The sequence below is a fragment of the Zingiber officinale genome, chromosome 8B (genome assembly GCF_018446385.1).
Source record: "Zingiber officinale cultivar Zhangliang chromosome 8B, Zo_v1.1, whole genome shotgun sequence".
NCBI lineage: Eukaryota > Viridiplantae > Streptophyta > Magnoliopsida > Zingiberales > Zingiberaceae > Zingiber > Zingiber officinale.
The window spans coordinates 18199136-18215637 of record NC_056001.1 but is presented as its reverse complement, the minus strand read 5'-3'; the positions used below and the strand labels follow the sequence as shown (position 1 = coordinate 18215637).

General features: G+C 31.2%; 1 protein-coding gene across 3 annotated transcripts in view; it reads left to right on the top strand.

Moving 5' to 3' along the window:
* LOC122016720 overlaps positions 1-12731 on the top strand; it is a 73042-nt gene extending 60311 nt beyond the window's left edge. For all 3 annotated transcript variants that reach the window (XM_042574111.1, XM_042574110.1, XM_042574109.1), the window contains exons 28-33: positions 2136-2243; positions 2358-2416; positions 9808-10186; positions 10276-11823; positions 12212-12419; positions 12564-12731. In XM_042574111.1, coding sequence (XP_042430045.1) covers positions 2136-2243; positions 2358-2416; positions 9808-10186; positions 10276-11823; positions 12212-12419; positions 12564-12658 — 2397 coding nt within the window. In that variant the 3' untranslated portion in view covers positions 12659-12731. The remainder of the gene's footprint in view (positions 1-2135; positions 2244-2357; positions 2417-9807; positions 10187-10275; positions 11824-12211; positions 12420-12563) is intronic.
* Positions 12732-16502: the final 3771 nt, after the last annotated feature.

The window sequence follows — 16502 nt, the reverse complement described above, 5'->3', positions numbered from 1 at the left end:
TAAGAAATTATCTAAAAATTTCTAGATTTCACTTGAAATTAAATGGAAACAATTGAAAGCAAAATCAAGAATGAAAATAGATTAAATCGATTGACATTTGGCTGAGATAGGTTAGGATTTTGCAATTTTTTGTTGACCCTTGCTTGAATCCCAATATATGTGTATGCGAAGATGAGAGATCTTTTTTGCTTTATTGAATTGTAACTTTAGAAGGGGAGCTTTGGCACAACGGTAAAGTTGTTGCCATGTGACCAAAAGGTCACGGGTTCGAATCCTGGAAACAGCCTCTTGCAAAAAGCAGGGTAAGGCTGCGTACAATGGATCCTTCCCCGTGACCCCGCATGGCGGGAGCTTCGTGCACCGGGTTGCCTTTTTTTTTTTTGAATTGTAACTTTAATTTTTCTACCTTGTCATAGCTCGAGGTTGTCACAAGATCAATAGTTCAACTTCATGAACAACCACCTGCTAGATTAAGTGCCTTCTCTCTCTCTATCTCTCTCTCTCTCTCACACACACAGATGGTTTTATTGATTGAGAAAAAACTATATCCCCTTCTATGTGACTTAGATGACAACTAACTCTTATAATACGAAGTTGTAAATAATAAAATAATTTTTATCAAATAAATGTTATAAGATAATATCTTTAAAAAATAAATATAATTTTTATTTATTTTATGGTTTAGAAGCTCATCATTCTGTTGATTATATTTATTTATCTATCATTTCCTATTTGCCAGAGTTAGTGGAGAGCTTTGTTTATATTTGGTAGATTCTTGTTTATGCCAAGAGGGAGATTGCATGGAGCAATGAAGGTTATAAAATTTAGGCCAATGCACATCGTAAATTTAAGGTGTTTAACATATGAGATTATGTGTTTGTTAGTATCCATCTCGAATGCTTTCTTATTAACTCATTCAAAATACTTCACGCTTGTTCCTCTTGCTCCTTGTTTGATGATTTTTTTCGTATTTACTGATATTTCTATAGCTTATGCTCCCACCTATTGGTTCCTATACTTATTTGTGACACAACTCACTCAAATTAAATGCATTATGGACACACTATCAATTTCTCACAAGAGCAGTTAGAGGTACCTAATTTATTAGAAAGGATTTTCGGGCATTGATGATTCTTGGATTAGTAAGCACAAGATTTGATTCCTTGCTCCTTAGTTACATGAAGAAATGGAGCAACAATCGTCTAATCTATCTACAAAGGCATTCCCACTTTGCACCTATATGGAGTGTTGGAGGCCTTGATCTCCCCACTCTCAATGGAGTCATTTTCTTCTTGACGGGGAGAATGTGGCAAAAGGCGATTCACTCACTCCCAGTGCCCCCGCCAACCCGTCCCTAGGCCAACACGGAGGAGGTAAATCATGGGTGGCTACTAGCCATTAGTGCAAGTGGCCAAGGCATGGGGGAGGGCATGCTCGGACGCGCCAAGTTTCGACCCCAAGATCTCATGTGACAACACCCCATGTCAAGTGATTTAGTCAAGTGCTTTATTAATTTATTTGTTTCAGTAGACAATCAATTGTGATTTTTATATTTCTGAATTATTTAATTATTTTAATATCTTTTGTAGGATTGAATGTATAAAAGTGTGTATTTTATGTAAAAGCAACATTGATTAACAGGAATTCTACTTTTTCTTTTATGTATGAGGATTCCCTGTGTGAGGTTTGTGTTTGTCTTCATGCTATGTCAAATATGGCATTGCTTGTATTCTGATAATATGTCATGTATTACTAATTAACTTTATTAGTTCTGATATTATTTTTAATGTATATTATTAATTGTATTTATTTGGTGAGACAGTGTACCTCATTATGATTAGATATAATTTGTTATCTCATTTATATTCTGATCCTACCAATTTGATAAACTCGATATTTATACTTTTTACCATCCTATCCCACTATCGATATTGATTTTGACAACCATAGTATGTAGGCCACATTGAGTCCTGGATTTGTTCTTTTACAATGATAGGCTCTGGAACTGTGGTAGGTGTTTGGTTGTCCATAATGCTTTCCAAACTTCACATCATCTCTGTGTTTTATTATTTTTTATTCAATCTTTTTATTTTTTAATAGCAGTCAGGTTGTTGACTGAAGATTATTTTTGATAGGTGGCAGTTTGTGTTTGTATAGTGCAATTAATAATTAGAGTGTCTTCCGGTGACTTTGGCAGCTTGTCTATTTCATTGGTTAACAAGATACATGATATCTACAACAAGGTTAGTTTTCAAATAAGATCATTTTATTGAATGATTCAGGATTTCTTCTTTATGCTTTCAACTAGAAATCTGATCTTGTATTCATTCAATTACTTTTTCTATTTTAATATATAGTTAAAAGCGCATCCTGCCTTCTCTGCTTTGCTGACTCAATATGCGTTTCGTGGCCACAGGTATGCTGGCTGACTTGTATCATTTTTGAGTTTCTTGCTAGTTTTTCTTGTGCTAAGTTGTGTAAGTAAAATTTGGTTGGAAGTTATATCAACTAAGCTTCTAAACTCTTAACAAGCATTCATAGAATTCTGTAAAGTTAATAGTGGTTAAATAATAGATGTCTCTAGCTTAGTCAGTTCCAACATGTGGTTCAGCTTGTTTAATGCTTCATGCGGCAAAAGGTCATATGCTGATCCCGGACACCTCATACAGTCAGCCCTACGACCATTTGTGGAGGTAAATCAGGAAACTGTAGATGATCCCCATGGGAGAGGGTATTTGTTTAATGCTTCATGCGCCAATGGTTTGGTTAAAATACTACAATGTTCTAAGTTGACCTCTTTTTTTGTCAACTTGATCTCTAAGGGAATGGAAATGAGTGTCAGTATGCTCACTTCTTACATATATGACAAGATTCTTGGTCTAGTTGATTGTGAAAAACATTGTCAACAGAAATTGTTGAAGGGTCTTCAATTATTTTATAAATTTGATTCATTAAATTGTGTTTTAATGAAAATTTAAAACTTTTCTAGTCAATCCTACTCTATATGATTCATAATGTGAGATCTCAAACTCCTATCAATTTGCTTGAAATTAGTAGGACTATTACCTTGAACTAGTTAAATGCCAAGAAAGTATGACATAAGGCCAAGGTTTTTCAAACCCATGTGTCATGAACCTCTTAAAGTCTTCAATCAGAACGTCAACATAGATACAAATTAAATGTATGTTAGAATTGCAGAGCTTCAGATAGAATGCATGCTCTTTTGAAATTTAATCTTATGATAGAAATGAAAAATCAATGCACTTCTTCCATGCTCTTGCCCCTCTTTTAGATGATATAGTGTCTTCTTTAATTTATAGACTTATCTTTATTCCTTATGATGACTAAGTTGGTGTGATCATATCGTCTTATTGACATGAACTTCTATCAACATCATTTATGGATTGTTAGGCAAGAGTATGATGAAACATGTGACATGTCATGCATATGGCTACATCAGTACAATAGAATGGCATTTCCTCATGCATTGTGAAATTTAGTCATCGAGTAATTGAATATGGAAACATAATTATCTGGAAAACAAAAATAATGACAATGAAGAAATCACCATTGATTTGCATGAGTAAATGTTGTGAAATCTAGTAGTAGACCACGTCTCAAAAGACCTAATGACTTACAATAGCATCCCTAGTATGGTTTGAAATCTCAAGCTATGCTAGATATCATAGTGTTGATGCCTGGTGCTAGTGACAAATTAGAAGTAGAGGGGAGGAGATGAAGAAAAAAAAAATGAAAAGAAGATAAATTGTAATGTCTAAAGTATTTTTCCATATTGGAGTTTTAATTTTAAGTTGAAATGGTGCGATTTTAGCATTGAATTGTGCTTATACTTGCCATGTTATGTTATACATCAAAGCATGTGAAGATAAGTTATCACCACAATATCTCAAGTGCATTTTCAGTGATAGAAGCGATATCACTCTTATTCTACATCAACAACAACAACCAAACCTTATCCCACTAGATGAGGTCGGCTATATGAATCCTTTTACGCCATTAAGCTCTATCTCTTACTATATCATCTATACTTGAATACATTTTATTTGTTTTATTATTGCTAACCAAGTTTTTTTGGTTTTCCTTTCTCGTTTGATATGCGTGTTTATCATAGTTTCACATCGCGTAACTGGAGCATTTATTGGTCGTCTAAGTACATGTCCATACTATCTTAATTTTGTCTCTCAGAGTTTTCCCTCAATAGATGCAAGACTTTCTCTCTAATGCTCTCATTTCTTATTCTATACATTCTCGTATGTCCACACATCCACCTTAACATCTTCATATCAACTCAGTTTTTTTTGCTCGTGCTCGAGTCATAGTCCAACATTCAGTTTAAATTTTAGAGGTACTTTACGGTCACATAAAATATTAGACACTCTCCTTCACTTCAACCATCTTGCTTATATTATATTTCAAACATCATTTTGTAAAAATGCTCCTAATTATCTAAAGCTCTCGGTTCCGGGCAACTCGTCATCTCCTATCTTAATAATTGTCTCATTATGTCTAATATTTCTAAACTTAAATTCATATATTATGCCTTTATTCTACTAAGCCTAAAACCTTTCCTTTCTAGTATTTTCTACCAAAATTCTAGTTTAGCATTTATTCCTTCACGTGTTTCATCTACTAAAACAATATCATCTGTAAACAACATTCACCATGGTATTGTCTTGAATAAGTGCAGTAAGTTCATCCATAATTAATGTAACAAGATAGGGGCTTAGAGTTGATCCTTGATGTACCCCTATCTTTATTGGAAATGTTTCAGTTACTCCGTATGACGTCTTTACTCTACTCATTACATCCTCGTGCATATCCTTAATTAGTTCAATATATATTATGCTAACACCTTTATTTTCTAAAATTCTCCATATAATTTCTCTTGGGGCTCTATCATAAGTTTTTTCTAAGTTAATGAATACCATGTGCAGATCTTATTTTTTCTCTCGATATTTTTCAATTAATTGTCTAAGATGTATAACTTCTATTGTTGACCTTCGAGGCATGAACCCAAATTGATTTTCGGTCACCATGGTATCCTTAATATTTTTCTATTACTTTTTTTCCAAAGTTTCATGGTATGACTCATTAGTTTAATACCCCTATAGTTTGCACAAGTTTGTATGTCTCCCTTGTTCTTATATAAGGGAACTAATGTACTTATCCTCATTTTATTTTCTTTCTATTAATACCACTAAATAATCTTGATTTCTTTCTATTAATACCATGTTTGAGATTATCTCATGCCCTCTTAATAGAAAAGATTTCTTTCTATTAATACTATGTTTGAGACGTATATTCAACATTACTAACCTATGTTGGGTAGTTAAGCTTTTTCTAGGATGACCATGTAATCTTTACAAATCTTTTTATCTTTCTTCCTAACTATAAGAAATTTAATTTGCGATTTGTTATTCGCACTTTTGAACGTGACTAAGTGTTCTTTTTTCTTAAAAAAACGTATTAGTTAATATAATGTCATATACTTTCGCAAAATCTAATATAGTTTTCCCTTCCTCATTTTTCGTTCCAAACCCATTACTCCCATGTACCATCTATATTCTTCATTTTTCACTTCGACATGCCCATTTAGATTACCTCTTGTTAAAATCATTTTATTTGACAAATGTTTTATAATATTTCATCTAAGTCGTCCTAAACTATGATTTGGTAGCTTCATCTAATCCTACTTGCGGTGCATATACGCTAATTATGTTCATAGTTTTTTTCATCACTATTATCTTAAGGGCTATAATTCTATCCCTTTTCTAATTACTCCTATAACTGCAATTTCATCCTTTAACGAACTATTTACAGCAATATCCACTTCATTTTTTACTTTACTCTTTCTTAAGTATCATAACTTAAAACTCGAGTTCTCTATCAGTTTTGTCTTCTCGCCTACCCATTTTGTCTTTTGTACACACAAAATATTAATTATTCTTCTAATCATCGTATCTATTACCTTCATTGATTTAAGGGTTCTTATGTTTCATGTTTCAAATCTTAGATTATTAGTTTTCATATCATATTTGTTCTTATCCAATCCATGGTGTGAGAACTCTTGCCTATTTAATACAGCATCAAAGTTCTCATGGAGATGTTGTGGTCCTTGCTGACAGTCGGACCTGCAACGCGAACTCTTGCATATTTAGCACTACACCTGAGTTCTGGAGATGTAGTGGTCCTTGCCGAGACGTCTGCAACGCGTTCCTTTCGAGGAACAACTTAGCATTAACACAATAGTTTAATGGATTCATTCATTAAATATTTGTCATAGTTTTAATGTCAACTGGTAATCTAACACAACTCTCATCCTTTATCCAGTCTTGTGACCAGCCATGACTGGTTCCTCACTTTTACTCTCTTCAGTGATATCATGTCTTTATTTTCGGTGATAGGTTTTGAAGTCAACTTCCTTATCCTCCTCTATATAGTCTTTATCAAATGAGTACTAGTTTTCCCTATTCCTCCACTTCTTTTTCCAGCTAGATTGCAAACTTTCTCACACCTACTACCGAGGATCAATAATCCTGACATGCCTCTCTTACTGATGCACAATTAACTATGACAACATGAAGATGCACTAGCAAGTTTTTGAGACAATTAACGAGGACCTTCCACACTACTTATGGGTGTGACTACCTAAGACCTTCTCATTCTTTTTCTAAATTACTTGACAGTGTTTGACTTTGCATCCACTCTCTTTTTTTACCGTATGCGTCACTTACCCCTAAACTTCCTTTCCTGTTTTGTTACCTTTACAATGTATTTCTACCATGTTTAATACATTAAAAATATCTTCCTTCATATTGATCTTGTTGGGGCTTCATGGTGGTCTCTCTGAGGAAGTTTTTATGGAGCAACCTTCTGGGTTTGTTGCTTAAAGTGAGATTGATTTTGTGAGTAAATTGCAGAAATAATTTTATTACTTGAAATAAATCTCTGCAGACTTAGTTTTGTATGTTTAATTTTGTTCTTCATTATGACATGACTAGGAATGTCATTGATCACTTGGTATTCCACGTTATCTCTCTATTAGGGAGTCATATCTTATTGTTTGTGGACGACTTAGCCACTAACGATTATTAAAATTATATCATTGAAAGACGTTCGGACTAAAGATTTTGGTGACCACGGTGCACATTAGTCATTAGGCAACTTCAATCTATATTTTGTTATTGTGTTGCTTTACTAGGTGATCATATTTCTTTGGAAAAAAAGAAACAAAATGTCATAGCTAGATGGAGTGCAAGATAAATGATACGGTTATGGCCCTATCAATGTGGAAGCTCATCTAGGTTAAATAATGAAATGACCAGGCTAGAATACTCCACAGAGTCAATGAAGCTCTACTGCTGCAATCAAATTTTCATGCACATAATTTCAAACCTAGTGTTTTATGATAGGACAAAACAATATGAAAATTGATTATCACTTCACAGAAAATTATAACCAAATGAGATTATTGCACTATTTACCATCTCTAATAGAATTGAGTAGTAAATTTAATATATCTTTAAAACACTAAATTTCTATCATATATTCGAACTAGTTTGAGGTGTGCTCTTGGATTGAGTAGTAAATATGTGTAATAGAGGTGTACAGTAATATTCCTATATATATATAGGTAGAGGGGATGCCTAAGGTTGCCCTTGGAATTTCTCCACAATGTTATAATATCTTTACTCATTTTCTGCTTTTTTATGACTACCCTTTACTATCTTTGTAGCACCTCAACTCATTTTATTATTTAATTTACAATTGCTCTAAATCATATTTAGTTTACTATATATATATATATATTTTTTTTTGGTCATTCTCTACTCTTGCTCTTTCAACTCTAATTGAATAATGCATCTAACACTAAATATATTAGTTTTTTTTACACTATCTAAATCTATTTACTATCTTTTTTGTTTCATGTAGTGGGGCTATACATAAATTCCTTTCCTACAGTGTAATATTTTTCTATCTTGTTTTCTAATGACCCACACACACCTTATTTTTGTCTAAGTGTTTTCGGTGATGTCTCAACACATAATAGCGGAACAATCTTGAACTCTAAAAAATTTAGGATGGGAAAAAATTTAGAATATTCATCACAAAGAGATCCGAACCCCTTCTATAAACCATGTTAAATATCACATGGCTTTAAGACAAGGTCAAGCGATCCTATTATAACAAACTTTTAAAAATTTAAAACAAAATTTAGAAATTGGAAACTATAAAATAAACTTGAACCTAACTTTTACTTAAATTTTAAATTGCATCAATCTCCTTGACTTTGGAGAACTTTGTTAAACTTTGTGTGTTTTAGTAATCCTTGTTTGATCCTCATATCCAAGTTATAAGTAACAATAATTTCACAATCTTTGTTGAGCATGGTTTCTTCATTATCTTTCTTGGTTAACTCTTCCAGTGAGGAACTGATGTATTTTCTTCTCTACTTTATTTCTCTAGAAATCAATTTTATTTATTACCTTTGTCAGACACTCTTTCCAATTAGTATGGAATAATTGTATCTTTTTTTTTATCTTCACTTTCATAGAATTAAGGTTTGATTTTCTTTTCTTTATTTTTGTTCTCTTCTGATAAATAAGAAAATATATTTCATCATGGCTTGATCATGCTCACCAACGATAAATATTTTCTAAATGCCTCTTCACACTTGCAGACATCGTCAACACGTTGCAATCATCTGCTATGAACTACTGCTTTCATCAGAATTCTCTATCTTGTTTTCTCAATCATCATTGATGTCCATATTTTTCTTTCTTTTTGTGTTTTACGAAATGAAATTCCAACAATTGATTTACCATGTAGTGAAGGATTAATTTGGAGACAAATGAACCAGTATAATGCTTTGCATACTAACCAAACAAATTCCTGTAATTTTCTTTGTGTGAAATGTGTTTATACTTTCTTATAACTAACAACTTTCTAAATTTTTAAGAAAGCAAAAATGGAAAAAAAAATGGAAAATAGATTTTTATTTTTGATATTTTTACGATTCACTGAAATAAAAATTTGAAAAAAATTATATGAACCAAATACACCCTTGGTTTCTGAGGTTATTCTATAATTGAATTTAATCTATTTACTGTTTCACCAATTATCATGAAATGATCTACAAATGACTTAAACTGTGGAGATTTATCTTGAATGCAGTTGTTATTTGAATAATTCAAACTGAAAAAATAGACTTAGGTTGACTCTTGTTTTGATCCAATGCAAAATAGGTTTGCATTATTTAATAACACGTTACACCTTTACATATAGCATCTAGGCACAATTAATTATTAGAAAAAATAGATATGAGACTGTCTATTTTTCTTATTATTTCTTGTGCTTCTTCTTAAACTCAAGTATATATCCGAGAATATTTATATGCATATCACAGTTTGGTTTATGGATTAAAAGTTGGTTTTGTCATATGATTGTAGTTTTTTTTTTTTTTAAATTTTTGCATAGGATCATTCTATTAATGTTTCTTATGTTTCCAATGCAAAATAGGTTTGCATTATTTAATAACACGTTACATATAGCATCTAGGCACAATTAATTATTAGAAAAAATAGATATGAGACTGTCTATTTTTCTTATTATTTCTTGTGCTTCTTCTTAAACTCAAGTATATATCCGAGAATATTTATATGCATATCACAGTTTGGTTTATGGATTAAAAGTTGGTTTTGTCATATGATTGTAGTTTTTTTTTTTTTTTTTGCATAAGATCATTCTATTAATGTTTCTTATGTTTGCCACCATTTTTTTTTGCAGCGAGGACCCAACTAATCTTGTTGTCAGTGATCTTTATTATCATCTACTAGGAAAGTTGGAGGGCCGAGAGATTACATCTGGTCCATTTCAGGAGCTTTTGAATTTCCTACTTAGTTTGGGAGTATTTGAATGCAACGATGGTACATACAAGAAGAATTTTGATCTTCCTACTAAAGTTGTCAGTATGTTTGATATACAAAAGGTTGAAGAGGAGATTGGATCAGATTTATGGGAATATTCTGAATGGAAATCCTGTAAAGAAGTATCCCAGCGAATGTTTGTTTATATGCATTCAGCTAATTTGTCTTCGAACATTACAGACTCCAATCATTTCTGTTTGAAAGCTCTTTTATCTGTGCTGTTTGTGTACAAAGGAAATGTAAGTATTTTTTCATAAATATTCACTTTTTTTTAAAAAAAAAATTGTGTTATCTTACATCATTAATTTATTCCTTTTTTTTACAAAAGGTGAAAAGTACAAAACCACTGTTTAATCATAGAGATATCTCAAAGAAAGCTGTTGAATCAAGCATTCAATATCTTTGCAATTGTTTACATGAAGCAACAGATTTGCTAGCCCTAGAGCCAAATCTGCCTCTTAGATTTCTAAGAATGTTCACTACACAACAAGAATTGTTGCTCTTTCTCTCAGTAATCTTATTCAAGCATGGTCCACAGAAAATTAATAATATACACTTCCTGCCCTCTTGTATACTTGTAATTAAGTCATCTAGCTCAATCATCAAAGTTTTGGCTAATACCAGGCCTCTATCTCCTGTTCTGAGAAGAGCAGTGAAGCTTCTGATGACATTGCTCCTGAAATCTCTCGAGTTCAGTAATCACATTGAACTTTCAGAAGATAATTCAGATGTTGAGGTCAAACTGCTAGGTGATGCATCTCTCATACAGATTGAACTTTTGCCTTTTCTTTGCAAGTATGCAGAAGACGCAGAATATTCTAACCTGTCTGTGGCTTCAATTGATATAATTATAAGGACATTGACACCCAAGACGTGGTTTCCAATTATTAAGAATCATCTACCACTGCAGCACATTTTCTATAACATTCGAGAGATAAATGCTCTGGCTAATGTTCCTGTGTTTCTGAGTTTCTTATTGACTTTAGGACAAACAAAAGGTGGAGCAGAGATGCTTTCTGCGAGCAAATTTTTTTCCCCAATTATGGTGCTGTTAAGTCGGTTACATGAGGATAGCTCCTTATCCAATAATCTGGATAAAAATGTTGTTTCCACCATTGATGATCATAAGTATCTGCAGAGTTGGGTTCTCAGTTTGTCAATTTTCATTACAGTGATAGAATCATTAGGTGATAATAATCATTATGTAGAAGATGTTTTGGTCACTGCTCAACGCTTCTTCTTTTCTGAGAAACCCTATATGCTCTCATTTTATTTTTCTGCAATGTATCATCTTGCTGATGAGCATGTCAAGAAAACACAGCTTCATACTCTCACTGCGCTAAAACTAACCCAGCATGCTCTCTTGCTTTTATGCTTGCTTGCAAGATATCATGCCTCGTGGATCAGTGACATGAAATTGATGGACTCAGAATTAAGAACAACTATCATTCATCTTTTGGCATTTATAAGCAAGGGAGATCAGCACATTAAGGATTCACCAAACAGGTTTTTAACTGTTCTTTGGCAGCCATCGACAGAGGAGGAGATTGAGCTTCATAGAATGCCTTCAATCATTAAGAGCAAACATGGATGGTTTATGCTCTCTGCTTCCAGTTTTCATGCCAAATCTACAAGTTTTGATAACACAATTTCGTCACTGGTGGTCAGAGATAAAGAAACTAACAGTGTTGGTTGTAATAGCCAGTCTAGTTTTTCTGATACAATTGCTATACATATATATGAGATAGCTTTGCTTCTTTTGAAATTCCTGTGCCTTCAAGCTAAAGCAGCTGCAAAGAGGGCAGATGAAGTGGACTTTGTAGATCTTGCATGCTTTCCTGAACTTCCTTCACCTGAGATTTTGCATGGCATACAGGTAAAATTCATTCTGAATTATTTTAGTAATTGATAGATTATCACTAGAGATTATCCTCATTAAAGGTTTTATATACGAGTCATTTTACTACTTTGCTAGTTTCAGCATGGCAGAAATAGTGAACCCCTCCTATAGTAGTAATTTGAATACTTTGTTGTACTTACAGTTTGGAAGATATTTCTAGGATTGTATAATATTCAAAATATTAGTTTGGCGTAGATCACTTAGCTATTTATTAGATAATTACAATAATTGTAAATCAAAGAATAGATAGCATGAACTTTGTTCTGTTTTTTTTTTTCACTTTGAAGAACCTGATGCTGGTTTAGCTGGAAGGTCAAAATCTTCCACTCATCATGCCAAATTATGCCACTTTATTATGATGTAGGATCAAGCGATTGCTATAGTCTCTGAGGTTTGTGGAGCCAACAAGCAAATCCCCATGGAGCCAGAGAAAGAGAGTTTGTGCCTTATGCTTTTGCAGATGTTGGAAAAATCTTTGTATTTGGAATTTTCACTCTCCCAATTTTGTGGAATAAAACCAGTTCTAGGGCGTGTTGAAGATTTCTCCAAAGAAATTGAAGGACTAATGCAAGGTACAAACTGTTTTCTTGCTCATCCTTTTAGACAATCAGTTCAGTTGCACTGTTATGAATTTAATGTCCTAATTTCAGTTAGACAAATAGTTGTTTTAACTCGTTGCTTTGAGAAATCTGACAATTGCTCTTTTTTTTCTTCAGCTGTTGAGCATCATACGCAATTCAAAAATGCAACATGGTCTGTAAAGCAGATAATAGCAATTTTATATCCTAGAATGTTGCAAACTAGCAATTAATTATGGTTTATGCATGTAAACTGTCACTTTTTCCTTCCGAATTATGATCCAATATTTTAGTGTTATTATGTCTGTTGATGTTGTTTTTTTTGAAAATTGTATCATATTTTTAAAATTTTTCAAAACCTTCTAAAATCATACCATCATCACTTTTACTAGAATGATCCTTATGCAAGCTCAAATAAAATTGACCTTAAATAAGTTCTAATAGAATGTGTTAGTGATAGTATCTTAGAAATAAATAGATTATAAAGGATTCATTATAAATGCAATTGTATATATTTAATAAAATTATTATTTATATTAAAGATATTATTTTATGTAATTGGTAAAATGCAATAAAATATTCTAATTGTATCATTTCTTTAGTAATATATTCATATTATGACTATGAACTTAGGCCACCAATCAAAAAGTTGTCATAATTTTTTTCTTAGTTTTTATTATAAGCGATATTTTGTAATTTAAAACTAATATTTGAAATTGTTATATTATTCCCTACCTTGGAGCTCTCTTAATTTGACCATCCTTTTGATATTATAATATTCTTTTAATGAGAGTAATTTTATTTTATTTACATCCAAAACATATGTTAATTAGATTGAGTTAGTAGTATTCATTATTTATTTTGATTTTTTATATATATTAAAATGTAAAAGGGAAGAATCTTCAAAAAGGTTCACATTGGATTTGATATGATTCTTCTTTGTTACATTCTTTGTTACATGTTAACAATTCTGAAAAGTTAAAATAAATAATGGATATTATATTTGAACTCCTTACCACTTTAGAAATTTATAAGTACTAAAATGAATGTAATCAGAGCATTTTAAGTCCATCAGTAAATTTTGATCGAAATTCATTAATGGAGCTAAAGGGAGCTAAAGAGCTCTGATTGTATTCATTTAAGTTCTTACGAATTTCTAAGGTTGCAAGGAGTTCAAATATAATATTCATTATTTATTTTGATTTTTCATAGATGTTTAACATGTAAAATGGAAGAATCGTCAAAAAAGTCTATGTTGGATTTGATATAAAATCATATCAAGCCCAATGTGGGTCTGATATCATTCCATATCAATCAGGCCCACGTTGGGTCTGACATGATTTCATATTAGGTTCAACATAAGTTTTTTTGATGATTCTTCCATTTTACATGTTAATATCTATGAAATGTTGAAATAACTAATGGATACCATATTTGAACTTTTTGAAACCTTAGAAATTCATAAAAATTGAAATGGGTGCAATCGGAATTCTTTAGGTCCATCAGTAGATTTTGATCGAAATCCATTAAACTCATTTCAGTTCCAGTGGATTTATGAGATTGCAAGGAGTTCAAATATGTTATCCATTGTCTTTTTCAAATGTATTAAAATGTTATTAAAAATTAATTAAATCTTATGTAATGTTATTCATATGTTCTACATATCGATAAAAAAGAGAAGAGAGAGAAAAATTATAGAGAAAAGAAAATAAAAAAAGTTAGATTGTCAAGAGGGTAAAATGAGAATTATATTTAAAAAGTTACATTCTTTGATAAATAGTAAAGTAGCATATATTTTTTTAGTAAATTTAAAATTTCAGGTACTTGTTTTATAAATTATCGTTCTTCTTATAACGCTTTTCTCGGAGATTCATACATCTTTAAGAAATTTCCATATAACTTAAATAGCTTGTTTAGAATTTCCCCTTGTTTATCTGATTATCGTCTTTGAAACAACTTTTGATAAGTTTCACCTTATTGTTATAATTAATTCCAATCAACTCAAGTTCTGATAAGTAGATTAAATATTAATCACAAAAGTCTTATCCTCTTATTTTTAGTTAATTCAATATCTTTTAATCAACTTAAGTTGTATTAGATCGTAAATTTATCATTTGAGTAATTATGTTTTTCATTCATGATTAGATAATCTAATAATCATTTCAAACTATTTTAGTCTATTACTATAGTCAAAGCTATATAAACAGTTTGTTTTTACTAAATCTTTGTATATAAAATATTTATTTATAAATACAACCTAATAATATATTTTTTTTTGTCAATTCCTTAATTTATTAAAAAATTTGTTTGAAATTTTCTTTTGTATTATCTTAATAAATACAACCTAAGAGTAGGACGACGGTTTGGAATCGATAGTTCAGAATCATTGGTTTGACAGTTTCAGGCAGATCGACTCTTAACCTTAACCGTCCAAGACGATTACGATTCACTGTTCGGTTCACGGTTTATCATGGTTCAAGATTATTATATTAAAAAAATTAAAAATTAAAAATTAAACATTAAAAATTACAAATTACAAATTAAAATTTATTGGAAAAAAAGGCTTGGACTTGTTTAAGTTGGCTATGTATCCCCTTAGAAGAATCAAAGCACACATAGTTCTTTTACATTTTTACTTCCATTTTCCGTTCCTATCATATTCGTTCCTTCAGTATCAAAATCTTCAACTTCGTCATCTGAAAGTTATATTCATTGGATTCTTTTCTCCGCTCTGGTTCAATTGTCCAGTAATACTTAGGCTTCCAATGAGTTAGGAGACAAAGTTGATCGTCGTTCATCTAATATGTTGCCGTCTGCACTGAACGTCTGCTCGACAGCAACAGTTGACACTAGACAAGTTAAAATTTCTTTGGCGATCATGGAGAGGACATGAAAGCTTTGAGCCTTCTGTGACTGCTACTTTAAGATATCAAAATTTTCGTATATGCTTCGTTACAATCAAAAAAAGTCGTAAAATAATTCTCAAGTTCCCGTATGGAACTTGAGGATTCTCGTGGATGTTTTGTCCGTTCTTTTAATACAAGTTGTGTTTTTGAAATTTTAAATTACTACTAATAGTTTGTTGTATTTCAGAAATATTAATTTGTGTTCCATATTTTGCATAATATTGATTATAAATATCATATAAATAAATTCTAACATTATATATAATATTAACTGGATCTAGGGGTGAGCATTCGGTCAAAACAGAATCGACCGAACCGAATAGACCGAAAACCGAATAAACCGAATTTCTTTTCAACCAACCGAACCGATCGAATTTCCCTATGAAACCGAACCGACCGAACCGATAAGATATCGGTTAATTCGGTTTTCGACCGAATTGTTCGAATTAATCGAATTTTAAAACCCTATTCGATTTTACCTTAAAAAAAAAAGATTTTATTTAATTAATTATATTTTAAAATAAAAATTAATTAAAATAATATTCTTATTCGGTTTAACCGAATTACAAAATTCAAAACCGAACCGAATTAATCGAAAACCGAATCGAATTTTAAAAAAAAATCGAAAACCGAATTAACCGAACCGAATTTCTAAATTCGATTGGTTCGGTTCGGTTAATTCGGGTTTTCTGAATTTTTGCTCACCCCTAACTGGATCATTAGAAGAAGAATTTTTAATTGAAATTAAAGCGTCGTAATATAAAGTTAACATTTCTGGTAAAATTTCTAATTTAAATATAGGATCTAAAGCAAATATAATTAAATAAATTTAAGGAATAAAATAAAAATATTTTTATTATTTGGTTTTCATAGCTAAGATATAAGAAGATAAAGATTCATCATTAATATGTTTATTTAAAACTAATATTATATTAGAAAAATTGTCTAAAATTAATTGAGCAGTGAGATAATAAACACCGAAAAATTGTTCGGCTGCATCATTAAATACTTTTAAAATTTCACAAATACAAGTACAAATATTTCATTGCTGTGAAAATAAATATATATTAGTATTAATATTTTGTACAAAAAATGAACATAATAATTCTTTATATTCAAACAAATTTTGTAATAATTAGTATGTTGAATTCCAACGTGTTGGTACATCACG